At 47.2% G+C, this 27,446-nt stretch overlaps 1 protein-coding gene across 4 annotated transcripts in view; it reads right to left on the bottom strand.

Annotated features, from left to right (window-relative positions):
• Positions 1-19,736, bottom strand: part of YTHDC2 (YTH N6-methyladenosine RNA binding protein C2) — a 51,418-nt gene extending 31,682 nt beyond the window's left edge. For 3 of the 4 annotated variants that reach the window (XM_064140857.1, XM_064140856.1, XM_064140858.1), the window contains exons 1-3: positions 19,450-19,736; positions 18,996-19,086; positions 1,208-1,404 (exon numbers count right to left, since the gene is read on the bottom strand). In XM_064140857.1, the coding sequence (XP_063996927.1) occupies positions 1,208-1,404; positions 18,996-19,086; positions 19,450-19,639 (478 nt within the window). In that variant the 5' untranslated portion in view covers positions 19,640-19,736. Of the gene's footprint in view, positions 1-1,207; positions 1,405-18,995; positions 19,087-19,212 lie in introns of all 4 variants that reach the window. The other variant, XM_064140859.1, reaches the window with a different exon arrangement.
• Positions 19,737-27,446: the final 7,710 nt, after the last annotated feature.

Below are 27,446 nucleotides of genomic sequence, written 5' to 3'. Positions count from 1 at the left end.
AGGCATGGCCTCAATAGGGCAGAACAGAGAGGGAGAAATCCTTCCCCCACTTGATCACACTCTTGGCCTTCTTGCCTGTAACAGCACATTGCTGGATAATGGTTAACTTGTTCAACAGGACTCCGAGAGCAGCAGTTATGTTTTAACTTGTTCACCAAGACTTTCCAGAAGCAGTTATGTTTTAACATAACTGTTCAAGCAGCAATTTGGTTAAAAGCATTGCTGTAGTGGTTTAAAGCTAATCCTCTCGCCCTATTCTAAATTATAAACAAAATTCCAAAGACATTGAATAGAAGGAAAAAAAAAAAGTAAATAGGAGATTGGATTTAAAGGAAAAATAGTAAGTCTGTATCATTCCATTTGCTTGCTGGTTTAGTATATAATTTGCTGCACAAACTCTCTTTCTTTTCTATTCCTTGATTTGCCTGCTGGCTTTGCTGATCTTGGCTGAAATTCTTGTTATGGCTAAGCAGATAGCAGCAGTGGGGCCTGATTTCTGTCTAGGGGGAAAGCTATTCCCTTGTTCCCTTGTCCAGAGGGGTGGGAAAACAACTCAAGGGGGTCTTTGTGTCATTTCTGACTTGTAAATACATGTAAACATATTTTGTACATATGTATTGTATTCTATGCTTTTAGATGTTTAGCTTGCTTGTAAAATATAGCTTCATTTTGCTTCCAAACCTTCTGAGCTAGTCTGGTGATTTTATTTTGAGTATAATTTCAGCCCACCACAGCTGCTGAAAACAAAACACAATATATTAGAAGTTTGTCTTCCAGTAAATTCTTTTGTACTGTGGAAATCAAGCAGTCTAGGCAGTAGTCTCTCAAGAATCAAATCTATTTTAGAAAGTGACAAAAAAATCCTATAACCTCCCCCCAACATGGAAGCTTTTTATTTTAAATCAAGAACATAAATTTCAAATAAGCAGAATAGCCAGCCTCATATCTCACAACTGCCTAAGTTCCTCATGACACCAGTTTTAAAAGACTTAATTCTAGCAATTATTATTAATATTACCAAATGCCATTACTATTAGCAATTAAAGGTCAAGAAATTAATGGGTTTAGTTTGGAGGAAAGAGTATCAGCTGAAATGGGAGAAGAGATGTAAAAGAAAAGTTTTTGTTTTCCATCCAAGTTGTGGATTATTTTTTTTAAGCAACACTGATTGTCAAGTACTGTTGATCCGAATATGCACTGAACGTACCAGCTTCAACAGCACATGTATTTCCTCGCTCCAGCCTTGGTAGAAGTTCTGTTCGGTCTTTACTTGTGACAGGAAATCTCTGAATGAAACTCCAAAGAGTATTTTTTGAACTGGGAGCCAAGCAACAAGTCATTACTGCGCATGTTAGCTCTGATTCATCTTTCTTCCTTACTGTCAGATACCGACTTGTTCCTTTTCTGGGAGGGAAAGAAAAAAATGTATTTTCAAAATGTTATAGAATCGCTTAGGTCAGAAGAGGCCTTAGAGATCATCTACTACAACTTTCTCACAGGGGCAGGGACACCTCTCAACTAGACTCGGTGGCCTATTTATCTCTATGTAATGATCTTTGATCACAATTCTCTTAAGGTGGCTGTTAAACTATTTTCAATAGGTCACAACTAGAAACTTCCAAGTAATGTCCTATGTAGCATAACGTGCAACAAAATTACTGAAGCATCGATAATATCCACCATCAAAATCACCCTCTATTCACACAAGGTAGTACAACAGATAGTCATCCAAAGTCTGCATTATGCCTAACACAATCTTACAGTTCAGCCTCCACAATGTAGCTGTTCTGCCCAAACGTCTATCACTGCATCTGCTTCCCAAAAGACCACCGGCTCCATCACTCTATCAACCAGCACTATTACAAAAAACTAATTCTAGACTGAGAGATTTAAAAGCTAAAAACAAAATTAAAAATCAACAAATAGACATAACAAATAAACAGCCTTCTAATGCCAGAATGTTCATTACCAAAGACTTGCAACACAGAATTAGCACCAAAACATATGATCACAACACTGCTTTTGTTCTCAGGCTAAACTCTGACACTGAAATGCAAATAAATGTTGAAAATGCTGGAAGCAGAACGTTTTGAAAAAAGCTTCTCAGGATAAGAACAGAACGTTACACTAAAAGCCCCGTGCCCCATTCCTGCTAGGGGCAGTATAATGGTACATGTTTATAGGGTGCAGGCACACAGGTGCTGGCAGAGGTGGCTTCTGTGAGGAAAGGCCAGAGATGCCCTGTGCCCAACACAGCTGGCTCCAACCACAGGACACTTGGCACTGTGTAATAACGTATTTAAGAAATGGCAAAAAGCTGCAAAGATAATGACAGAACAATAGGACAAGAACACAGTCTCAAACTGCATCAGGGCAGGTTTAGGCTGGACGTTAGGAAGAGTGATTGCCCATGGGAATGAGCTGCCCAAGGAGATAGTGGAGTTATCATCCCTGGAAGTGTTTAAGAGGAGGCCAGATGAGACATTTAGTACCACAGTTTAGTTAATTGGAAGGGTTAGGTGACAGGTTGGACTCGATGACCCTAGAGGTCTCTTCCAACCTGGTTAATTCTGTGATTAAAAATAACATGAAAGAGACAGGCCCGAATATACTGAAGTTAGAAGGAGTAGGGGGAGGTGCTCCATGTGCTGTGAGGAGAGATTACTCTGAAGAACATCAAAAAAATACAGAGTGGATTTATCCTGAAGAACTTCAGCCTGTGTGAAAGACCTCACACTATTTCTCCCCACATCCTGTTGAGGGGGGAGAATGACAAGACAAACTAGGTGGGCAACTGGCCATTGGGCAAGGTTAAACCACAACATGGCCACTTTCCAAGTTGCCAGGTTGGAGTCAGCTCCCACTTAACACAAGTATTTCAGATCAGGAAAAATACCGAAGTTGGAATAATCTGGAACATGCATGTCCACGGAAAAGCTGGGAAAACAAACAAATTCTTCATATAATAATTTCAGTCTTCAGTAGTTTGTATTTTAGCAACTTAGAATCAGCTACACTGTTCTAATTACAAATACAGAGACGCTATGGGGAATGTCAATTCCACTGCTGCTAGATCCAACACAGCAGACTGCTAACAATGTCTGAAGAAACATATGCTAGCTATGAAGAAGTTACAGTACGTTTTCTTTAAGTATCCAGCATACGCTTGCTTAGCTCAAAGGAAAAACCTAAGGACACAAAACACTGTTCTATAGTTCCCAAGCACTAGCCTCTCTTATCTACGCTGTGCAACAAGTGCAGATACACTAATGAACAGTAACATTAAAAATGTACCCTGTCCAGAAATTAAATCATGAAAGCAAATCACAATCAAGCTTTTAAAGACTGATCATCTAAAAAGTTATCGTAAGCATAAATGCTGAGATAATCTAAACAGACTGAATATGAGTAACACTTTAATTTCTTTTAAAACAAAATTTGTTTCTGAAATGTATAATAATTACAGCAAAAAAAAAAAAGGTTAAGTTTTCCAAGGTGAATCTCAACTACTCATCACACTTCATGTCACCCCGAACACTCCACTAAAAAAAAAAAAACAAACCCATATACACACAAAAATATTCCACTCTGTGGCCATTTGAGCTAGATTTCTAGCTCAGACATAGGAGAGAGGTGAACATGCTAGGGATAGGCTACAGAGTGGCAACAATGAATAAATTAATATAATTTCACTGGAGCGTTAAGAGCTTTATGTCTAGAAGTACAGCTTGTACCTTCCCCTTGCTGCTTCTGCTGCCTCAGCTGTGCCTGTTGCTACCTTCCCCCACTGCTGTTTTGGCTGCTGCTGCTTTTGATGCTTTGCCTCTGCTTGACCCCTTTCCCATCCTTGCTAAGGTTATTATATTTCTCTGGTAGTTTATTTTTAGCTTATACTGTTATATTTAAACTATAAAAAATACAACTTCATCTTTCTCTGACCTTTCCAAAAAAAATTCATGTTGTGGTGAGTTTATTCTACTGGGGGAGGGATCCACCATAACCCAGGACACACTCTATACCACACTAGGGCAGCTGCACCTCAATATATGAGGTTTGGTGCACTTCCATGTAAAAACGAGAGTGTGTCCAGAAATGCAACCAAGGTGGTGAAAGGCCTTGAGTTCAAGACCAAAGAGGAGCAGCTGAGATCACTTGCTCATTTTGGAGAAAGGCTCAAGCGGGACCTCATCACAGTCATGTGCTGGTGCAAAGCAGAGGTGCTGACCTCTTCTTTCTGTTGACCAGAGAGCACAAGGAAATGAAATGAAGCTTTGTCAGGGAAACTTCAAATTGGACGTTGGGAAAATGCTCTTCACTGAGATTGTGGTTCATCATTGGAAAAGTTTCCCAATGAAGTCAGAGTACCAAACCTGCCAGAGTTCAGGAAGCAGAGGACATGAAGCTGCATGGTCAGGTTGACACACTGGAGGAAAGAAACGGCATCCAGAGGGACCCAGACAGGCTTAAATACGGGCTCATGCCCAATATTCAAGTTCAACAAGGCAAAATGCAAGGTCCTGCACCTGCATCAGGGCAACCCTATGCACAAATACAGGCTGACTGGAGAATGGCTAGAGAGTAGTCTTGAGAAGGACTTAGAAGTGCCAGTTAATGAAACACAGCCCAGAAGGCCAGACATACCCTGTTGAATCAAAAGCAGTGTGTAGTTGAGAGAGGTGATTCTCTTCCTGTACTCTGCTCTCATGAGGCTCCAAGGACCACTATAGTCCCCCTCTAATCCATGAGGAAGCAGTAAGGGATCTGCTGAGTCACTTGGATCCTCACAAGTCCATGGGACCGGATGGGATCCACCCTAGGGTGCTGAGAGAGCTGGCAGATGAGCTGGCCAAGCCACTCTCCATCATTTATCAGCAGTCCTGGCTCACTGGAGAGGTCCCCGAAGACTGGAAGCTGGCCAATGTGATACCCATCCACAAGAAGGGTCATAAGGAGGAGCCAGAAAACTACAGACCTATTAGCCTGACCTCAGTGCCAGGCAAGGTCATGGAACAGGTCATCTTGAGTGTCATCACAAAGCACCTACAGGATAGCCAAGGGATCAGGCCCAGCCAGCATGGGTTTAGGAAGGGCAGGTCCTGTCTCACCAACCTGATCTCCTTTTATGATCAGGTTACCCGCCTGGTGAATGGGGGGAAGGCTGTGGGCGTAGTCTACCTGGACTTCAGCAAAGCCTTTGACACTGTCTGCCACAAAAAGCTCCTAGCCAAGCTGGCAGCTCATGGCTTGGACAGATTCACTCTGTGCTGGGTCAAGAACTGGCTGGGTGGCAGAGCCCAGAGAGTGGTGGTGAATGGTGCCACACCCAGTTGGCAGCCAGTCACTAGAGGTGTTCCCCAGGGATCAGTGCTGGGCCCAGTCCTGTTCAATATCTTTATTGATGATCTGGACGAGGGCATTGAGTCCAGCATCAGTAAGTTTGCAGATGACACCAAGCTAGGAGCAGGTGTTGATCTGTTGGAGGGCAGGAGAGCCCTGCAGAGGGACCTGGACAGGCCGGATAGGTGGTGGGCAGAGGCCAACGGGATGAGATTTAACAAGGCCAATTGCAGGGTTCTGCATTTTGGCCACAACAACCCCAAGCAGCACTACAGGCTGGGGACTGAGTGGCTGGAAAGCAGACAGGAAGAAAGGGACCTGGGGGTACTGATAGATAATAGGCTGAAGATGAGCCAGCAGTGTGCCCAGGTGGCCAAGAGAGCCAATGGCATCCTGGCCTGTATTAGGAACAGTGTGGCCAGTAGGACAAGGGAGGTTATTCTTCCCCTGTACTCAACACTGGTCAGGCCACACCTTGAGTACTGTGCCCAGTTCTGGGCCCCTCAATTCAAGAAAGATGTTGAGGTGCTGGAATGTGTCCAGAGAAGGGCGACAAAGCTGGTGAAAGGCCTGGAACACAAACCCAATGAGGAGAGGCTGAGGGAGCTGGGATTGTTTAGCCTAGAGAAGAAGACGCTCAGGGGTGATCTTGTTGCTGTCTACAACTACCTGAAGGGACGCTGTAGCCAAGTGGGGGGTGGCCTCTTCTCCCAGGCAACCAGCAATAGAACAAGGGGACACAGTATCAAGTTGTGCTGGGGGAAGCATAGGCTGGATGTTAGGAGGAAGTTCTTCACAGAGAGAGTGATTTCCCATTGGAATGGGCTGCTCAGGGAGGTGGTGGAGGCACCATCCCTGGAGGTGTTCAAGAAAAGACTGGATAAGGCACTTAGTGCCATGGTCTAGTTGACTGGCTAGGGATGGGGAACAGGTTGGACTGGATGATCTTCGAGGTCTCTTCCAACCTGGTTGATTCTATGACATTCTATGACATTCTAAGTGCTGCATCCAGTTCCTGAGTTGCAACACAAGTGCATTGAACTGATGGAGCAGGTATAGAGGACAGCCATGAAAATGATCAGATGGCTAGAGCACCTTCACAGAATCAACCAGGCTGGAAGAGACTTCCAAGATCATCCAGTCCAACCTATCATCCAGCCTGATCCAATCAAGTAGACCATGGCACTAAGTGCCCCATCTAGTCTTATCCTGAACACCTCCAAAGACAGTGACTCCACCACCTCCCTGGGCAGCCCATTCCAATGGCAAATCACTCTCTCTGTGAACAATTTCCTCCTAATATCAAGCCTATACCTCCCCTGACACAACCTGAGACTGTGTCCACTTGTCCTGTTGCTGGTTGCCTGGGAGAAGAGAATAATCGCCACATGGCTACAATCTTCCTTCAGGTTGCTGTATACAGCAATGAGGTCACCCCTGAGCCTCCTCTTCTCCAGGCTAAACAACCCCAGCTCCCTCAACCTCTGATCAGAGGGCTTGTGTTCCAGGCTTCTCACCAGCTTCAATCCTGTAATTTTGCTGTCTAAGATAGCAGAAAGGGCAACTCCTTTTCTCCCTACTGTCTGCTCTCTCCGTTGGGAGCTACTTATTTGTTGCAGAATGGCTAGAGGAAAATGGACATGACTTAGAGGTGGGCAAGCAGGATGAGTATATGGAACTAAGTTAAGGCTGTGCTAGGCCACACTGAAACAAAGGCCACATTGAAGAAACAAAGACATATTGAATAAACAAAGGCAGCATTTAATATAGCTAGCTAGGGAGGCGCTGTCCTTGATGAGTCGGCGGACAACTCAAGCAGAGCAGGATACAGCTAACTCTGAATAAGATAAGAAGTAGTTTGCTGCTTGCAGCTGCACGTAGCAAGTAGGTGCACCATGCAAATGAGGTATTTAGAGATTCAGCCATTTAGCTTCTTACATGTATGCATATATTATCTGTAACACGTATAAGCACGCGTCTACTAAATAAAGTTGTCACTCGCTTTTGATCCACATTGGATTGTGCAGTGTCCTTACATATTTGAGATTAGCCCTTCTCCGCGAGATCTGCCTCACCGCAGATTGGTGCCCGAAACAGGGACCCCGATTTGGGGGACCCTAGGAGACACGGAGGAGGACAGGCCGGCGGAACGGGCCGTCGGAGGAGAGCGACGCCCGCTAGCAGGACGAAGCTAGGACGGGGTGGCGGACCAATTAGGGGGGCCCGAGGCTGACGAAAAGAGGGCCAGCCTTCATCGCTGCAAGGGGGGCAAGCGAGACGCCACGGCATGGATAAAGAGGTAGCCCTTTCCTTGCTGTCTTGCTTCTTAGAAAAGCGCAAAGTGAATTTTAATACCAAGTATTTGCCAGGACTTTGTGCATATGGCTATGCTAAGGGTTTTTTTAAAACCCCTGAGTCATATTTTGATGAAGCAGAATGGAGGGCGTTCGGCAGTGAACTGTGGGATGCAGCAATAGACGGGGATCCAGCAGCTAAGAAGCTTCAAGTGCCTTGGCGAGAGACTGTTAATGCTATAAAAAAGTATAAAATGGAGAAGGATGTGGCGGCAGTGGCTACCACTAAACTCTCTGGCGAGAAGCAAGATGGGGGACAAAAGGCATCCTCTGTGTTTAATGCTCTCGCACCTGGACCGCCAGGGCTCGGTCTTCCTGTCGTAGTCAGTCCCACAGTCACTGATGCACAGCGGCGCTTGGAAAAGACCAGTAGGGGACGCTCTTGGTCTATAAAGTTTCCCAAGTTCTCCTCATCTCCGGCAGCATTACCAGTAAAGGACATGGGGGACTTGGGGAAGGTTTCGTCAGAATCCAGCAAAGACGAGGGAGAGAGCGAGCCCACTCTGCCGCGCTCTGCTTCTGAGAATCCAGCCGTTACTGAGACCGCGGTACAGACCTCTGTGCCACCATCCGAGTCCTCCAGTTCAGAATCGAGCGAACCTGAGGCTGATAGCGATGATGATACCTTGTATGAGGCAGTACAGCGAATAATAGAGCGTTTAGCTAAGAGAAAAAGTTCGAGACAGCGAGCCTTTGCAGTCAGTCAGCAGGAGGCTGAAAGGAGTGCCCCGAGCAAGGAAGGAGTTAACAATGCAGGCAAGAAAGCTGAGAGGTCCGGCTCGCGACTACCACCTCCCAGGCGGCAGCCGTGGAGAAAGACAGCTAGGGAGGCTTTATCAGATGGGGACACAGAGGCTGCAAGTATGTTATCTAAAGTATGTCCAGTAGTTTATGATAACCGAGCAGATGAAACGATTATTGGGGAGCATCAGGCATTTGATTGGAAACTGTTAGCCCAGCTTAGACAGACAGTATCTAAATATGGACTCCACAGTGACCCTGCTCGGCAAATGCTACAGTACATTTTCTCTGCCTCAGGGACGCTAGCACAAGAGGATTGGAAACAGGTGCTGAGAATGATACTAACCCCCTCGCAACAGATGCAGTTTAACACTGAAATGGAAGCATTGTGTCAGGGCTCTGCTTCACTGCCGCGGGCGGAAGGTGACCCTCTGCTGGGAGTCAGCGTTAGCCAGCTGAGAGGCGAAGGTCAATGGGCTGGGGTGGATGCTCAGCTTAATATGGCCCCGGAGATACTAAGAGAGAGCATGAGGTTAGCTCAGGTAGCGCTGGGGGAAGTAAAAGCAGCCCCGATTGCTCCGTCTTATACGTCGGTTAAACAAAAGGAGAATGAGCCTTTTGGCTCCTTTTACGACCGGCTTCATGAGGCGTTGAGCAATTCTGATTTGCCAGAATACATGAAATACACCCTTCTACAACAACTTGCCTTTGATAATGCAAATGCTAAAACCCGGGGTATATTAGTAACTCTGCCTCGGGATGCCACAGTAGCACAAATGTTAGAAAGAGCGCAGCGAGCGGAAACCACACCCCTAGAACCTAGGGCTTATGTTGCAGCCTCTCCCGCACCGGACAGCACTAGGCACCCGCTAGAAAAGATTGTTGAACAACAGGCACAGGCATTAGCAGCTTTAGCCCCGATTGGATGGGCAGGAGGAGCACACTATTCTGTGAGCCGAATGAAATGTTTCCGCTGCGGGAAGATGGGTCACCTTCGCTCTCAATGCCCAGTATCCAGCGTACACTGTAGCAAATGCGGCGTGAAAAACCACTCCGCGGCTGCCTGCCGGCGATCGGGAAACGGGGGGAGGAGCGCGAGGAGCAACCGCGCGCCGACACAAATGGCTGCTCCCGTAACCTACAGCCAGCCACCAGGGGAAGCCTCGGCGTGGACCTGGCAACAGCAGTAGAAACCACCTTAATCGACAACACGCCCCAAAAGATTCCGTCCACCTTAAAGGGGCCAGTGACTATTAACGGCCAAGCCTGCGGGGGTATACTTCTGGGGAGATCATCAGCATCTATAAGAGGACTGTTTGTTTTGCCTGGAGTTATTGATTCGGACTTTGAAGGAACTATCCAAATTATGGTTCAAACGGACTTTCCACCAATACATATTCCTAAAGAAAGCAAGATTGATCAGCTCGTCCCAATTCCATGCCTGCTACAATCAGTAACTCCTCTCTCACCACAACATCGAGGAGAAAGGGGATTTGGATCGACCGGAGGTATGGCACTATTAACTCTACAACTGGGACAAAGACCTGTGGTGACAGCGAACTTATCAAATGGACCTGATGGATTACAATTGCCGATGCTTGTGGATACAGGTGCAGACATTACCATTGTTGACAGAAATCAATGGCCTACACACTGGACCACTCAACCCTGCGTAAAAGGGGTTGAAGGGGTGGGTGGTACAGCCGAAGTACGACGATCCACTCAACGTCTGCAGCTCACCGTTGATAACTGAACTGCCAACCTCTATGTGACTGTAATGCCTCTACCCAGTGGTGTCAACGGACTAATAGGGAGAGATGCTCTCTCTCAGCTTGGACTGGTCATTACAAACGAGCGTTGTTTTTATTAGCGGCCACTGAGAAGCAGCCTTTCCCCATTCGACTAAATTGGCTAACAGACAAACCGATATGGGTGGAGCAGTGGCCGCTTAAAGCAGAGAGGCTGCAAAAGGCACACGAATTGGTCCAAGAACAACTTGGACATTTGATTCCTTCCACTAGCCCATGGAATACACCTATTTTTGTCATTCCAAAGAAATCAGGCAAGTTTCGACTGCTCCATGATCTTCGAGCAATCAACGACCAGATGCAAGCGATGGGAGCACTACAGCCTGGCTTGCCAACTCCTGCTATGCTGCCTGAAAAATGGCACTTATTGATCATAGACCTAAAGGACTATTTTTTTACTATTCCACTACACCCAGATGATTGTCAACGTTTTGCCTTTACCCTGCCATCACTGAATAGGCAGGCACCAGCAAACCATTACCAATGGACTGTGTTACCTCAAGACATGAAGAACAGCCCCACGATCTGCCAGCTTTATGTGGACAATGCATTGCGACCACTGCGAGTACAGTGGCCGACTACTTCTATTTATCATTATATGGATGACATTCTCTTTTGTCAAGAAGCTCCATTTAGTGAAAGACAATTATCACAAATTGCAGCAGCAATGAGCAAACATGGATTACAAATTGCCCCGAATAAAGTTCAAAGAATATCGCCTTATTTGTACCTCGGATGGAAGATTTCAGATTCACAAATCCGGCCACAAAAGCTCACTCTACACACGAACATTACGACACTTACAGATGCACAAAAACTAATGGGTGACTTACAATGGCTCCGACCAGTTATTGGATTTTCTTCAGAAGACTTGGAAAAACTTAGGCCTTTGCTTCAGGGCCGTGACCCTGCAGCTACAGTGCATCTGTCCTCAGACCAGAAAGCCATCATTGATAAACTATCAGATCAAATTGCCCAAAGATGGGTCAGTCGCCTAGACCCACAAGAACCTATAGACCTGCTTATTCTACCATCAACCCATACCCTCATGGGCGCAGTTTGCCAGAGCAAAAACAAAAAGGGGGAGAGTCTAAGGATCCTGGAATGGATTTTTATGCCCTTACAACCAAAGACAACGATTCAACAAAAAGTTGAGAATTTGGCAGAGTTGATAATTCGAGGAAGACGTCGTATACTGCAGATTAGTGGCACAGAACCGAACACCATATTCCTCCCTATCAAAAGGACTGACTTGGAGCAAATGCTCTGGCAAACTCCTGCACTACAATTGAGTCTACTATCCTGTCCTGCACATTTATCCACACAACAAATTTCATCTCCCACGCTAAAATGGATGAGCCAGGGTGAATGGTTATGCCAGGGGAAGAGATCACTACGACCACTGCCAGATGCCATCACTGTGTACACCGACGCCGGGAAGAAATCGAAAACAGCCACAGCTATGTGGTGTGAGAAAGAAACCTGGAAGCACCAACTATTAAAAGGCCAATCTGGGGACTCTTTACAAACACTGGAATTAGCAGCAGTAGTTTGGGCTCTTTCGCGATGGATGCAAGAACCACTGAACATAGTGACTGATTCTTTGTATGTAGCAGGAATCTTGGAGCGCATAGAAAGTGCTTTTGTGAAGGACATATCAAATGTTCGTTTAGGGCAGCTTTTGAGAGCTATGCAAAGTGCAGTGCAGCAGAGAACAGAACAGTATTGCGTGATCCATGTACATAGTCATAAATGGGACACAGGTTTGGGAGAAGGGAATGCAAGAGCAGATGAGTTAGTTTCTACGGTTGTTCCCCTGAGTGAGTTCACACTTGCACGAGAAGCACACCAGAGGTTTCACCAAAATGCAAAGGGTTTGCACAACCAGTTCAAAATCACGATGAATGAAGCTAAGGGTATAGTTCAGGCTTGCCCTGAGTGCAGCCATCATGGTCCGGGTTTGGGTATTGGGGTGAACCCTAGGGGAATGGAAGTGTTGCAGTTGTGGCAAATGGATGTCACACATGTTCCAGAATTTGGAAGGCTGAAGTACGTCCATGTTACGATTGATACTTATAGTAAGTTCATCTGGGCCACAGCTCAGACGGGTGAGAAGGCATTGCATGTTCAAAGACATTTGACTGTTTGCTTTGCAGTGATGGGAGTACCAAAGGAGATTAAGACTGACAACGGGCCATCATATGCCAGTGAAAGGATTAGGCAAATGTTGCAAGCATGGGGTGTTAAGCATACTAGAGGAATCCCGAATTCACCTACGGGACAAGCAATAGTAGAAAGAGCAAATCACACCCTGAAAAGGTGCCTTCAGAAGTACACAGAAATTGCTGATCCAGTTGAGCGTTTAGCAATGACCCTCTTTACCCTTAATCATCTATGCATCTTTTCTGATCAGGATATGCCTCCAGCAAAGGTGCATGGTGGTACAGTAGAAAAACAGCCACACAAAAAGGTCTGGGTGATGTATAGAAATCCTAAGACAGGTATATGGGAGGGGCCTGCAGAGGTACTCTATTGGGGCAGAGGATACGTTTCTGTCTCTACATCAACAGGTCCGCTTTGGGTTCCAGCGCGATGGACAAAGACTGCTCCTTCCACTGATCCTGTCGCTACTTCTGGGAGTGGTGGCCAATGCGATCGATCGAGTGAATCCTCGAGCGAACATGTGGGTGACATGGGCGAACCAGACGGGTAATATGGACTTCTGTCTGAGCCTGCAATCAGCTACTGAGCCTTTTAAAACATGTCTGGTAGGACTACCAGGATTAGACCCAGAAGACTTTAAGGGCTATGTGGACAATTATGATTGTGATGGGATCCAAAATGCTTCAGATTGTGTTGCATTACTGATAAGAGGGCTGAATGTAATCTTGCCCTGGGACCCACAAGAACTAGAGTTATTAGGGAGTCAAAAGATAGGGAATCTGTCCACAACTAATTGGACCCAAACTTGCTTTGCTTTTGGGACAAAATATCAGGGAAATTTAGGATATTTGGTTTATCGGAAAATGTCACAGCAGTGGACAGACGTATCACCAGGAAAACCTTACACTTGGGGTAATGGTAGGGAATATTGTGGCGTGACACCATGGATGAGTGAAAAGGAGAAAAAGAGGCCGGCACTGGATGCTGTGTATGGTGCGGGCGTAGGGCAAACTTTGTGGAATAAAGGATCAGCCAGAGCACTTCCTAACAACACCTTCCTTATCTGTGGTGATCGTGCCTGGCAAGGGATCCCAAAAAATGTTATAGGGGGTCCTTGCTATCTGGGGAAACTCACTCTATTCGCACCACATAAAAGAGATTGGTTGAACATGATACAAGCTGCTTCTCCAGGAGGGGGATCACCCCAAAAACGAGCTACAAAGTGGCACAATCTGAAAGCAGACTGCAATGACAATGTACAATTATGGTCAGTAACTGCAAATGTTTTTGTTACTGCATTTATTCCACATCTTGCTGTAGCACAAGCAGTGAAGCAGTTAGAACGACTGACATGCTGGTCAGTCAAAGAAGCAAATGCTACTACTCAGGTTTTAGAGCAATTACTACTAGATCAGAACAGCTTAAGGCATGCACTACTGCAGAACAGAGCAGCAACAGATTTCTTGTTATTAGCACAAAGCCATGGTTGTAGCGATTTTGAGGGAATGTGTTGCTTTAACCTCTCGGACCATGGGGAGTCTATCCATAAACAGCTTGCTTGGCTGAAAAATCATACTAACCACATTATTGTTAATGAAAATCCCTTTGACCAGTGGCTGAGATCAACTTTTGGAGGTTTGTCTCCCTGGATACTACAGCTTATCAAGGAGGGCCTCCGCCTGCTGGGAATAGTACTGCTTATGCTTATATTACTACGGATAGGGTATGGATGCATTCTGAGGGGTGTGGATCGAGTTACCAGAGGTACAGCCCTGCTTGCCCAAAAAGAGAAGAGGGGAATTGTTGCAGAATGGCTAGAGGAAAATGGACATGACTTAGAGGTGGGCAAGCAGGATGAGTATATGGAACTAAATTAAGGCTGTGCTAGGCCACACTGAAACAAAGGCACATTGAGGAAACAAAGACATATTGAATAAACAAAGGCAGCATTTAATATAGCTAGCTAGGGAGGCGCTGTCACAGTATCACAGTATCACCAAGGTTGGAAGAGACCTCACAGATCATCAAGTCCAACCCTTTACCACAGTGCCCAAGGCTAGACCATGGCACCAAGTGCCACATCCAACCTTGCCTTGAACTGCCCCAGGAACGACGACTCCACCACCTCCCCAGGCAGCCCATTCCAGTGCCCAATGACTCTCTCAGTGAAGAACTTTCTCCTCACCTCGAGACGAAATTTCCCCTGGCGCAGCCTGAGGCTGTGTCCTCTTGTTCTGGAGCTGGCCACCTGAGAGAAGAGAGCAACCTCCTCCTGGCCACAACCACCCTTCAGGTAGTTGTAGACAGCAATAAGGTCACCCCTGAGCCTCCTCTTCTCCAGGCTAAACAACCCCAGCTCCCTAAGCCTCTCCTCGTAGGGCTTGTGCTCGAGGCCTCTCACCAGCCTCGTCGCCCTTCTCTGGACACGCTCAAGCATCTCAGTGTCCTTCCTAAACTGGGGGGCCCAGAACTGAACGCAGTACTCGAGGTGTGGTCTGACCAGTGCAGAGTACAGGGGCAGAATGACCTCCCTGCTCCTGCTGACCACACCATTCCTGATGCAGGCCAGGATGCCACTGGCTCTCTTGGCCACCTGGCCACACTGCTGGCTCGTGTTTAGGCGGGTATCAATCAGTACCCCCAGATCCCTCTCTGTCTGGCTGCTCTCCAGCCACTCCGACCCCAGCCTGTATCTCTGCATGGGGTTGTTGTGGCCAAAGTGCAGCACCCTGCACTTTGAGCTATTGAACCCCATCCCATTGGCCTGTGCCCATCTGTCCAGGCGGTCAAGGTCCCGCTGCAGAGCCCTTCTGCCCTCCAACTCAGTCACATCTGCCCCCAGCTTAGTGTCATCTGCAAACTTGCTGATGACTGACTCGATGCCCTCATCCAGATCATCTATGAAGATGTTAAAGAGGATGGGGCCCAGCACTGATCCCTGAGGGACACCACTAGTGACTGGCCGCCAGCTGGATGTGGCACCATTCACCACCACTCTCTGGGTCCGGCCCTCCAGCCAGTTCCTAACCCAGCACAGAGTGTTACCATCCAAGCCGCGGGTTGACAGCTTAGCCAGCAGTTTGCTGTGGGGGACAGTGTCAAAGGCTTTGCTGAAGTCCAGATAGACCACATCCACAGGCCTCCCCACATCCACCAAGCGGGTCACATGATCATAGAAGGAGATCAGGTTAGAAAGGCAGGATCTGCCCTTCCTAAACCCATGCTGGCTGGACCTGAGCTCTTTGCCATCCCTCAGGTGCGCAGTTATTGGCCCCAAGAGAACCTGCTCCATCAGTTTCCCTGGCACTGAGGTCAGGCTGACGGGTCTGTAGTTCCCAGGTTTCTCCATCCGACCCTTTTCGTGGATGGGGACCACGTTGGCCATTTTCCAGTCTCCTCGGACCTCTCCGGTGAGCCAGGACTGCTGGAAAATGATGGAGAGTGGCTTGGCCAGCTCAGCTGCCAGCTCTCTCAGCACCCTGGGATGGATCCCATCTGGTCCCATGGACTTGTGGGTGTCCAGATGGCTCAGCAGGTCCTGAACTAATTCCTCATGAATTTCCAGGGGAACACACTGCTCCCCGACCCCATCCCCCAGTTCAAGAGGCCACTTGCCCTGAACTCCTCCCTCCTTACTGTTGAAAACTGAGGCGAAGAAGGCATTCAGGACTTCTGCCTTTGCTTCATCATCAGTTATAGTGTTCCCCTCCTGGTCCAGTAAGGAGTGGAGGGTCTTCTTGCCCTTCCTTTTAGCATTGATAAATTTATAAAAGTGTTTTTTGTTAACTTTCACGGAAGTGGCCAGCCTAAGTTCTAGCTGAGCCTTAGCCTCTCTAATTTTTCTCCTACATAGTCTGGCTACCTCCTTAAACACATCAGGAGAAGCCTTCCCCTCCTTCCAGAGGCGATACACCCTCTTTTTTTCCCCCACTTCCTTCAGGAGCTCTTTGCTCATCCAGGCTGGTCGCCTCCCCCTGCGGCTCATCTTTCGGCACGTGGGAACTGCCAGTTCCTGTGCCTTCAAGAGCTCCTGTTTAAAGTAAGTCCAACCATCCTGGACCCCTTTGTTCTCAAGAACTGCTGCCCAGGGGACATTGGAAATAAGTTCCTTGAGCAAATTGAAGTTTGCCCTCCTAAAGTCCAAGGTGTAGGTTTTGTTGAAGTGCCTCCCTACCTCCCTGTATATTGAAAACTCCACTAACTCGTGATCGCTACACCCCAGGCAGCCTCCCACTATCACATCTCCTACCAGCCCTTCTCTGTTGGAGAGCAGCAGGTCAAGCTGAGCTTGACCCCTAGTAGGCTCGTTTAACAGTTGGGTCATGAAGCTGTCCTCCACGCACTCCAGAAATCTCCTGGACTGCCTCCTCTCTGATGAATTAAGTTCCCAGCAGATATCTGGCAGGTTAAAGTCACCCACAAGGACAAGATCTGAAGATCTTGAGACAGCCTCCAACTGTTTGTAAAATATCTCATCTGTTCCCTCATCCTGGTTGGGTGGTCTGTAACAGACTCCAACCAGGATGTCAGATTTATTAGTCCTACCTCTGATTTTAATCCACAAGGTCTCTACCCCTTCATCCCTCACTTCAAGCTCCTTGATGAGTCGGCGGACAACTCAAGCAGAGCAGGATACAGCTAACTCTGAATAAGGTAAGAAGTAGTTTGCTGCTTGCAGCTGCACGTAGCAAGTAGGTGCACCATGCAAATGGGGTATTTAGAGATTCAGCCATTTAGCTTCTTACATGTATGCATATATTATCTGTAACACATATAAGCGTGCGTCTACTAAATAAAGTTGTCACTCGCTTTTGATCCACATTGGATTGTGCAGTGTCCTTACATATTTGAGATTAGCCCTTCTCTGCGAGATCTGCCTCACCGCACTTATTTGGTAACATGGGAGAGCAGGCCTGTTTACAGCCTGAAGAGGTCTGACAAAGTTGGCCCATGCAATTTTGGCCTGTTTAGGCTGAAGGGTAGCAGAAGAGGAGCACTGGGGATTGATATTTAGTCAGGTTGGGGGAAGGTTTAAGGGGGTTTTCACGTGTTCTGTGTATGTATGAGGTGTTAAGGATTCATATGCTCTGTATTTTCATGTACCTCACCTTTTTATGGCTGTCCTGGCCACCTAGGCACACTGCTAGCTCATGTTCAGCCTACTACCTACCAGTACCTCCAGGTCCCTTTCTGCCTGGCTGCTCTCCAGCCACCCTGTCCCCAGCCTATAGCACTGCCTGGGGCTGTTGTGGACAAAGTGTAGAACCCTGCACTTTAACTTATTAAATGTCACCCTGCTGGGCTCTGCCCACTCATCCAGCCTGTCAAGGTCTGTCTGTCTCTCTCTCTCATCAGCTCATCTTCTGGCACAATGGGACAGCCTGTTCCTGTGCCTTCAAGAGATCTTTCTTGAAGGAGGATCAGCCTTCCTGGACCCCTTTGTTTTTAAGGGCTATTAGTCACATTGTTTAGTTTTACGTAGCTCTACAAGAAGCAGGGAGTTAGATTTGATGAACTTCAATGGCCTCTTCCAGCTTGAGATATTCTACGATTCCATCAAAATTACCACAAAAAGTACCACAGAATCTATGAGTGAGACACTCTAAGACCATTACAAATCACTACGGCGAATCAACAAATATTCAAGCAGGGTTTACCAACTACAGGCACTATAAAACTCAACCATTTGCACACACATGACAAGGCCTTTCAATTCTCCATGTCCCCAGACTAAGATGAAAATATAGGCAAGTTTAGCTAAATGTATTGTCCCTGGCATCTGTGACAAAAATCAGCTATACCACTTCTGAGACTTTAAGTACACTAGAAGCATACTATAACTACCACTGTGCTTGAATAAAACATTCTGAAACAAAGCTATACATTCAATACAACCAGTGCTGAAGAGCACTTATTCTCATATAGATCACAAAATTTGCATTTTACACTATTTTTACAATAATTATGAAGTATCGTAAGAAATAAGGAACAGGAAACGCTGCTACAGTTTCACCATAGTCCAAGCACACACATTATACACTTCATCTGTATGTTTCCCTGTAACTGTCCCTTTCTTATTACTTTGCCACCTGAATTCCCCAAGATTCTCAGCTTTCATGCAAGCTCATTAGGTCCACAAAGGTGGGTTTCTATTGAAAGGATCAGAGCAGAGCAAGAGAAAGAAACATCAGATCTATACATAAATTCTAATCTCCTGTACTTCTTAAGCACACTCTTTGGACATGCTATTTTAAGCTACATTTCATCTGTCAAGGTATGAGATTCTATGCAAAACCTTGTGACACAACAGAGCATGGAAACAACAGATCTTGATAACGAGTCTCTTTCATAGACGCAGAACGTTCACAAAAATGTAAGGACAAGCAAATTGTAAGCACATTGCAAGCTTTTAAAGTAAACACAACAAAGTACAAAGATATTTTTTTTATGTCACTTTTTAAGTCTTTTCTCTAGTACTGTTCTTTGCAACAGTGCAGGATATGTTAGGCACATAACCTGTTTTCACACTAGTCACAGTATTTCATATAATTACCAAAAAAAATTTTTAAAAAAAATCATCAGTCTAACTTACCCTTTACTTTTAGATATCAGTCCAAGAGACTGACACAGGCGGTGAACAAATGCTCTTTCAGTACTAGTGAAAGAAGATGGAAATTCCATTTCTAGAAAAATAATGAAAAAGCAAACATAACAGCACAACATACAACATTTCATCTCTATGCTATAAGCTTTCAACCGTCAAACCTGCGAGTAAACAGAACAAACAGCAGTGTGGTGAATCGTCACACCTGCAGTGCTCGCGAACAAGCCATATCACTAGGGCGGAAAAAGCTGAGGCTTCAACCACTGAATCAAAGAAGTCTCCCCGGCCTCCCGGCGTCGTCCCATGCTAGGCGCCCACAGGCACCCCGGCTCTCTGCAGCCCAGCGCCTGCCCCGCTGCCGGCCCGCGGAGCCGGGCCCGCCCGGGCGCACTTGGCAGCCGGGCCCCCAACATTCCTCGACGGCCGGGCTCCTTCTACGCACCTTTCTCCTCTCCATACCGGAACCGCTCCAGAGCGAGGTTCACCGCGATCTCCACCTCCTCGTCGACGCGGACATCCTTCAGACCCTTGCCTCGGCCACGGCCCGCCGCGCGACCGGATGAGGCGGCCGAGACAGGGGTACCTGAATCCCCACCTGGCTGCCGCGGGTACATGCTACTGGGCCGCGACATGGCTCCGACACTGGGGGAATTGCAGCAGAGAAGACAGTACGGGGAACAGCGACACTACGTGGCGCGTTTCAACGAGCAACGGAACCCCACGCTCCGCTGCTTACGTAGCGCCAGCGGAACGACACCGGCGGGCGCAGCGTCACCACGTTAGTGCGCAGGGCGGGTGGGGCAAGCCCTTCTCAGAGGAGGGTCTGCTCGCAAGGCGTTGTGGGATGTGGCAGAGCTTAGTGGGGCTTCTGGGATACTATGTTGGCTGCGGTTGTGCTTAGTTGCGTCGTTTGCGACTCATCTTGAGCAGCCCCTTCTGGGCCCTGGGCTCGGCAGCGGGGCTCGGGGCCTACAGGGGGCTGAGGAGCGGTTCTTCTTCAGAGTTCGGAGGCTGCCTGAAGATTACCTAAGATACTTCTAGAAAAGCTGTATTTGAAGATCGCTTCAGCATAATGCATTGAGAAGTGGCACTGGAGCTGAAGGTTTGCGCCCACTTTTAAAGTTGGCTCGGTTAAGCCAGGTACTTTGCTACATATTTTCAGCGTTAATGCTACTTCCTTATAGCCGTGTCTGTGATATTCAGTACTGTCCTATTAAGTGCACATCACAATTACTATAAAATATTAAACATTAGCTTGAAAAGATAAAAAATATTCTTTCGTACTATCTGCAGTAATAAATGATGTAACTTATTTGAAAAAGTCACGTCAAAAGTCTATAATTACGAACCCAGATCCCTTGCCAGCTCTTGTGTTTTAACAGTATAAAGGTCATTGGGCCCTATTCTGATCTCAGTTTATATTCAGTTTTATTCTGACCTTGTGCATACAACAGATGACAGAATTAATACTATCAGTTAGGTCGCATCTATATAGTTAAGGTGCACAATGAAGCCTATTCCTAATACAGAATTTGCTTCTTTCATTTCTATGTTCATTTTCCAGGGCAACTAAGTGAAAACAAACAAACGAAACCAGCCACCAAGCCCCACGCCCACACCACCAGGAAAGTGTAGTCATACGAATAAAAGGACGGGACTCAAAGCACACGGTGAGGCTACTCATGGAGAAAGAAAGAGTAATTTTTATATACATCTATAAGGAAATAAAGCTGCAGTCTGAATTCTCATCTAATCTCTGTTGGTAGCACTGCACTAGAGATTACCATGTCTCCAGAAGGTTAATATAGGAACTCATAAATACTACTGAAATAAAAAGAAGCTTGACACAGTAAACTAATAGTGTTTGAACTTAACTGTAAAGATGAGTGGAGTGCTGAGACATTGAGCATAATTTAAACTTTTTCTAGGTACTGATTTTCACTATAAATGCCCCTAAACCCTATCTCAAACAACCAATAAGTCATTCTTCCAAAACTGCTGATACAAACTAGAGGAATCAACATTTAGGTAACAAAAGCTACTGAACACAGGTACTTCAATGCTACAGTGAGGAAGGTTTTGTTGATAAGAAGTTGTCACTCATATACTGCTGAGCCTTGCTGTCTATTTGATTGCAATCTGCACTGAGCAAAAGGAAAAAAGTGAAGACAGAATTGTGCCGTAAGCCCATGTCTTAGAGCAGGTGTGCAAACGGGTCTTCTACTTAAATGTACTTCCAAAAACTATTAAGGGTGATTCTGGGCCACCTCTGAGGTAGCCCTTCACCTCTAGGTGGCCCATGTACAGGTGATAGCTTTGGAAAGAACAGCAACATATTCTCTGGAGCACATAGGATCCAAACATGCCCATATTGTCATGGCACAGGGCATGCCTCATGGAGGTGTAGCACAGCTCCAACTTCCCATGAATTATGTCTTCTCTCAGGCTTTTGAGAAAAGACCTTTACAGATACATGCATGCCTATGAGTAAAGGAAGTACACTTCTGCATTCCACCAGACCTTCAACCAGTCACACATTCTAGCTCCAGCTTAGCTCCATGTTAGATGTAGAAGTACAACAGGAACATAAACCAGATCATTCTGAAAAATACAGATGTCTTTGTTTCTACCCAAGTTCTTAGACATAGTAGATAACATATATTCTTTACACACGTTCTGTTAATAAAAAACACTAGCTGTGGATTTTCTTAATAGAATTAACACCTTGTAAGACTTTTAAAAATACTTTTTCATGGTTGACCTCAGGAAAACTTGGCTAAAGCTTACACAAAACAAGTAACTCCTGGATTAAGAATCATTTCTTTCTATCATCATGTATCTAAAGTCCTATAAATAAGACATATTCTAAGTGAGAATTATTGAGAGGCAGCAAGGAGTTTTGCTAAAATACATGTTCAAATATAATTATGAATTCTTATTTTACTCCTCTCAGATACACTTTTATTATGTAGCAGCGGCACAAATTAGTCCTATTCTGAGCCAAGACTTGGTGACCAAAAGAATTCAGTGAACCATCCCTACACACTCCCAGCTCAACACTTACTTTTGAATCATTTGGTTCATTTAGGTTTCATTTCATTTAAGTTCCAATATAGAAGTTTATTTTATTTTTTTTTCCTTAATAAAACATTCAAAATAATTATATAAGTCTATGAGGTTAAGTCACACCTTTGTGTTCAGCAGAGAGAACTGATGAGAGCAGGAGTTAGCATCAGTCTTGGCTGGTACACCTACATCATACTGGACACACAATACAAAAGTATTAATCTCATCATAGAAAGGAGTGGAGTGCACTGTCATGGTGCCATGCTTCAGCCATGTGTTATGGAGGGGTTTTGTCTGCGTTTGGGGTAAGACACGAGGCCGAATTTTGAAAGGGTTTTAAATAATAATATATACAAAGAGAATTTCCCCCAAATTTATATACAGTTAACCCACACAGATTCTTTGTGTACGGTTAGTGAAATTATTTTACAGAATGTCTATTTACAGCAGGATTAAGCAATTTGGTAGAAGTTTGGAAAGATTCTGGTTAGAGAGTCTTGTGGCATAAAGTGCCACTGGTAAAGTCAATGAAATTTCTTAGCTACTCAAATTGAGAGAGTTCAATTACTCACTAATTAGAAGTCACAGTCTCTGTGGTCCCAAATGTGTGTAGCGAAAGCTACGTAGTTGATCCTTGTGGATCTAAATAGTTCAATGTGGATTTTGGGGCGCTGTGAAGATTCCACAGGCCCAATTGGGCTATGCGGTGGGCTGGAGCGGCGGCCGGACAGGAAGGCCTTGATCGATCACTCAAGGGTTGGTGCAAAGTACCATGGGACAAAGAGTCATATATATTGGATAAAGGTAGTGGCCCCAGGCGACAAAGAGGCTAGGAGAGGTGAGTGGAGGATGGTGGCAGGAGCACTTTGTATACCTGAATTGCCCTATTTATAAGATGTGGGCTGAGATTGAATCATAGAATCATAGAATCAACCAGGTTGGAAGAGACCTCCAAGATCACCGAGTCCAACCTATCACCCAGCCCCAGCCAGTCAACTAGACCATGGCACTAAGTGCCTCATCCAGTCTTTTCTTGAAGACCCCCAGGGATGGTGCCTCCACCACCTCCCTGGGCAGCCCATTCCAATGGGAAATCACTCTTTCTGTGAAGAACTTCTTCCTAACATCCAGCCTATACCTACCCTGGCACAACTTGAGACTGTGTCCCCTTGTTCTGTTGCTGGTTGCCTGGGAGAAGAGGCCACCCCCCACCTGGCTACAATGCCCCTTCAGGTAGTTGTAGACAGTAATAAGATCACCCCTGAGCCTCCTCTTCTCCAGACTAAACAGGCCCAGCTCCCTCAACCTCTCCTCATAGGATTTGTGCTCCAGGCCCCTCACCAGCTTTGTTGCCCTTCTCTGGACATGTTCCAGCACCTCAACATCTTTCTTGAATTGAGGGGCCCAGAACTGGACACAGTACTCAAGGTGTGGCCTGACCAGTGCTGAGTACAGGGGAAGAATAACCTCCCTTGTCCTACTGGCCACACTGTTCCTGATGCAGGCCAGGATGCCATTGGCTCTCTTGGCCACCTGGGCACACTGCTGGCTCATCTTCAGCTTACTATCTATCAGTACCCCCAGGTCCCTTTCCTCCTGGCTGCTCTCCAGCCACTCAGTCCCCAGCCTATAGTGCTGCTTGGGGTTATTGTGGCCAAAGTGCAGAACCCTGCACTTGGCCTTGTTAAATCTCATCCCATTGGCCTCTGCCCACCCATCCAGCCTGTCCAGGTCCCTCTGCAGGGCTCTCCTACCTTCCAACAGATCAACACCTGCTCCTAGCTTGGTGTCATCTGCAAACTTACTGATGCTGGACTCAATGCCCTCGTCCAGATCATCAATAAAGATATTGAACAGGACTGGGCCCAGCACTGATCCTTGGGGAACACCACTTGTGACTGGCTGCCAACTGGATGTGGCACCATTCACCACCACTCTCTGGGCTCTGCCACCCAGCCAGTTCTTGATCCAGCACAGAGTGAATCTGTCCAAACCATGAGCTGCCAGCTTGGCTAGGAGCTTCTTGTGGCAGACAGTGTCAAAGGCTTTGCTGAAGTCCAAGTAGACTACATCCACAGCCTTCCCCACATTCACCAGGCGGGTAACCTGATCATAAAAGGAGATCAGGTTGGTGAGGCAGGACCTGCCCTTCCTAAACCCATGCTGGCTGGGCCTGATCCCTTGGCTATCCTGTAGGTGCGTTGTGATGGCACCCAAGATGACCTGTTCCATGACCTTGCCTGGCACGGAGGTCAGGCTCACAGGTCTGTAGTTTTCTGGCTCCTCCTTATGACCCTTCTTGTGGATGGGTATCACATTGGCCAGCTTCCAGTCTTCAGGGACCTCTCCAGTGAGCCAGGACTGCTGATAAATGATGGAGAGTGGCTTGGCCAGCTCATCTGCCAGCTCTCTCAGCACCCTAGGGTGGATCCCATCCGGTCACAGTATCACAGTATCACAGTATCACAGTATCACCAAGGTTGGAAGAGACCTCACAGATCATCAAGTCCAACCCTTTACCACAGTGCCCAAGGCTAGACCATGGCACCAAGTGCCACATCCAACCTTGCCTTGAACTGCCCCAGGGACGACGACTCCACCACCTCCCCAGGCAGCCCATTCCAGTGCCTAATGACTCTCTCAGTGAAGAACTTTCTCCTCACCTCGAGCCGAAATTTCCCCTGGCGCAGCCTGAGGCTGTGTCCTCTTGTTCTGGAGCTGGCCACCTGAGAGAAGAGAGCAACCTCCTCCTGGCCACAACCACCCCTCAGGTAGTTGTAGACAGCAATAAGGTCACCCCTGAGCCTCCTCTTCTCCAGGCTAAACAACCCCAGCTCCCTAAGCCTCTCCTCGTAGGGCTTGTGCTCAAGGCCTCTCACCAGCCTCGTCGCCCTTCTCTGGACACGCTCAAGCATCTCAGTGTCCTTCCTAAACTGGGGGGCCCAGAACTGAACGCAGTACTCGAGGTGTGGTCTGACCAGTGCAGAGTACAGGGGCAGAATGACCTCCCTGCTCCTGCTGACCACACCACTCCTGATACAAGCCAGGATGCCACTGGCTCTCTTGGCCACCTGGGCACACTGCTGGCTCATGTTCAGGCGGGTATCAATCAGTACCCCCAGATCCCTCTCTGTCTGGCTGCTCTCCAGCCACTCCGACCCCAGCCTGTATCTCTGCATGGGGTTGTTGTGGCCAAAGTGCAGCACCCTGCACTTTGAGCTATTGAACCCCATCCCATTGGCCTCTGCCCATCTGTGCAGGCGGTCAAGGTCCCGCTGCAGAGCCCTTCTGCCCTCCAGCTCAGTCACATCTGCCCCCAGCTTAGTGTCATCTGCAAACTTGCTGATGACTGACTCGATGCCCTCATCCAGATCATCTATGAAGATGTTAAAGAGGATGGGGCCCAGCACTGATCCCTGAGGGACACCACTAGTGACTGGCCGCCAGCTGGATGTGGCACCATTCACCACCACTCTCTGGGTCCGGCCCTCCAGCCAGTTCCTAACCCAGCACAGAGTGTTACCATCCAAGCCGCGGGCTGACAGCTTAGCCAGCAGTTTGCTGTGGGGGACAGTGTCAAAGGCCTTGCTGAAGTCCAGATAGACCACATCCACAGGCCTCCCCACATCCACCAAGCGGGTCACCTGATCATAGAAGGAGATCAGGTTAGAAAGGCAGGATCTGCCCTTCCTAAACCCATGCTGGCTGGACCTGAGATCTTTGCCATCCCTCAGGTGCGCAGTTATTGGCCCCAAGAGAACCTGCTCCATCAGTTTCCCTGGCACTGAGGTCAGGCTGACGGGTCTGTAGTTCCCAGGTTCCTCCATCCGACCCTTTTTGTGGATGGGGACCACGTTGGCCATTTTCCAGTCTCCTGGAACCTCTCCGGTGAGCCAGGACTGCTGGAAAATGATGGAGAGTGGCTTGGCCAGCTCAGCTGCCAGCTCTCTCAGCACCCTGGGATGGATCCCATCTGGTCCCATGGACTTGTGGGTGTCCAGATGGCTCAGCAGGTCCTGAACTAATTCCTCATGAATTTCCAGGGGAACACACTGCTCCCCGACCTCATCCCCCAGTTTAAGAGGCCATTTGCCTCCTCCTCCTCTCTCCTTACTGTTGAAAACTGAGGCGAAAAAGGCATTCAGGACCTCTGCCTTTGCTTCATCATCAGTTATAGTGTTCCCCTCCTGGTCCAGTAAGGAGTGGAGGGTCTTCTTGCCCTTCCTTTTAGCATTGATAAATTTATAAAAGTGTTTTTTGTTAAATTTCACGGAAGTGGCCAGCCTAAGTTCTAGCTGGGCCTTAGCCTCTCTAATTTTTCTCCTACATAGTCTGGCTACCTCCTTAAACACATCAGGAGAAGCCTTCCCCTCCTTCCAGAGGCGATACACCCTCTTTTTCTCCCCCACTTCCTTCAGGAGCTCTTTGCTCATCCAGGCATCCCATGGACTTGTGAGGATCCAAGTGACTCAGCAGATCCCTTACTGCTTCCTCATGGATTAGAGGGGGACTGTACTGGTCCCTGATTCCATCCACCACTTCAGGAGTCCAGCTGTCCTGGAGACAACCTGTCCCACTAGTGAAGATTGAGGCAAAGAAGGTGTTAAGCACCTCTGCCTTTTCCTCATCCTTTGTCACTATGTTCCCATCTCTATCTAGTAAGGACTGGAGGTTGTCCTTGGCCCTTCTCTTGCCATTCATATATTTAAAGAAACACTTTTTATTTTCCTTGGCAGCCGTGGCCAGCCTGAGCTCCAAGTGGGCTTTTGCCTCTCTAATTTTTCCTCTACAAGACCTAGCAACCTCCTTGAACTTCTCCTGGGACACCTCCCCTCTTTTCCAAAGGTGATACACTCTCTTTTTAATCTTTAATTCCTTCAGCAGCTCCCTGCCCATCCAGCCTGGCTGCCTCCCTCGTCGGCTCATCTTCCGGCTCAGTGGCACTGCCTGCTCCTGTGCCTTCAGGAGTTCTTTCTTGAAGCAGGTCCAACCTTCCTGGACCCCTTTGTTTCTAAGGGCTATTTCCCAAGGAACTTTCTGAATTAGTTCCTTAAATAGGCTGAAGTCTGCCCTTCGGAAGTCCAGTGTGGAGGTTCTGTTGATGCCCCTCCTGGTTTCTCCATGTATTGAAAACTCTATAATTGCATGGTCACTGGACCCCAGGCAGCCTCCAACCACCACATCCCCTACCAGCCCCTCTCTATTTGTGAGCAGCAGGTCAAGCACGGCTGCCCCCCTGGTAGGCTCATGTAACAGCTGGGATAGGAAGTTGTCTTCCACACATTGCAGAAACCTTCTAGACTGCTTCTTCTCTGCAGTGTTTAAGTCCCAGCAGATGTCTGGTAGGTTAAAGTCGCCCACCAGAACAAGGGC

This window comes from Pogoniulus pusillus, chromosome Z, assembly GCF_015220805.1.
Source record: "Pogoniulus pusillus isolate bPogPus1 chromosome Z, bPogPus1.pri, whole genome shotgun sequence".
Taxonomy (NCBI): domain Eukaryota; kingdom Metazoa; phylum Chordata; class Aves; order Piciformes; family Lybiidae; genus Pogoniulus; species Pogoniulus pusillus.
This window is presented reverse-complemented; position numbering and strand designations above follow the sequence as displayed.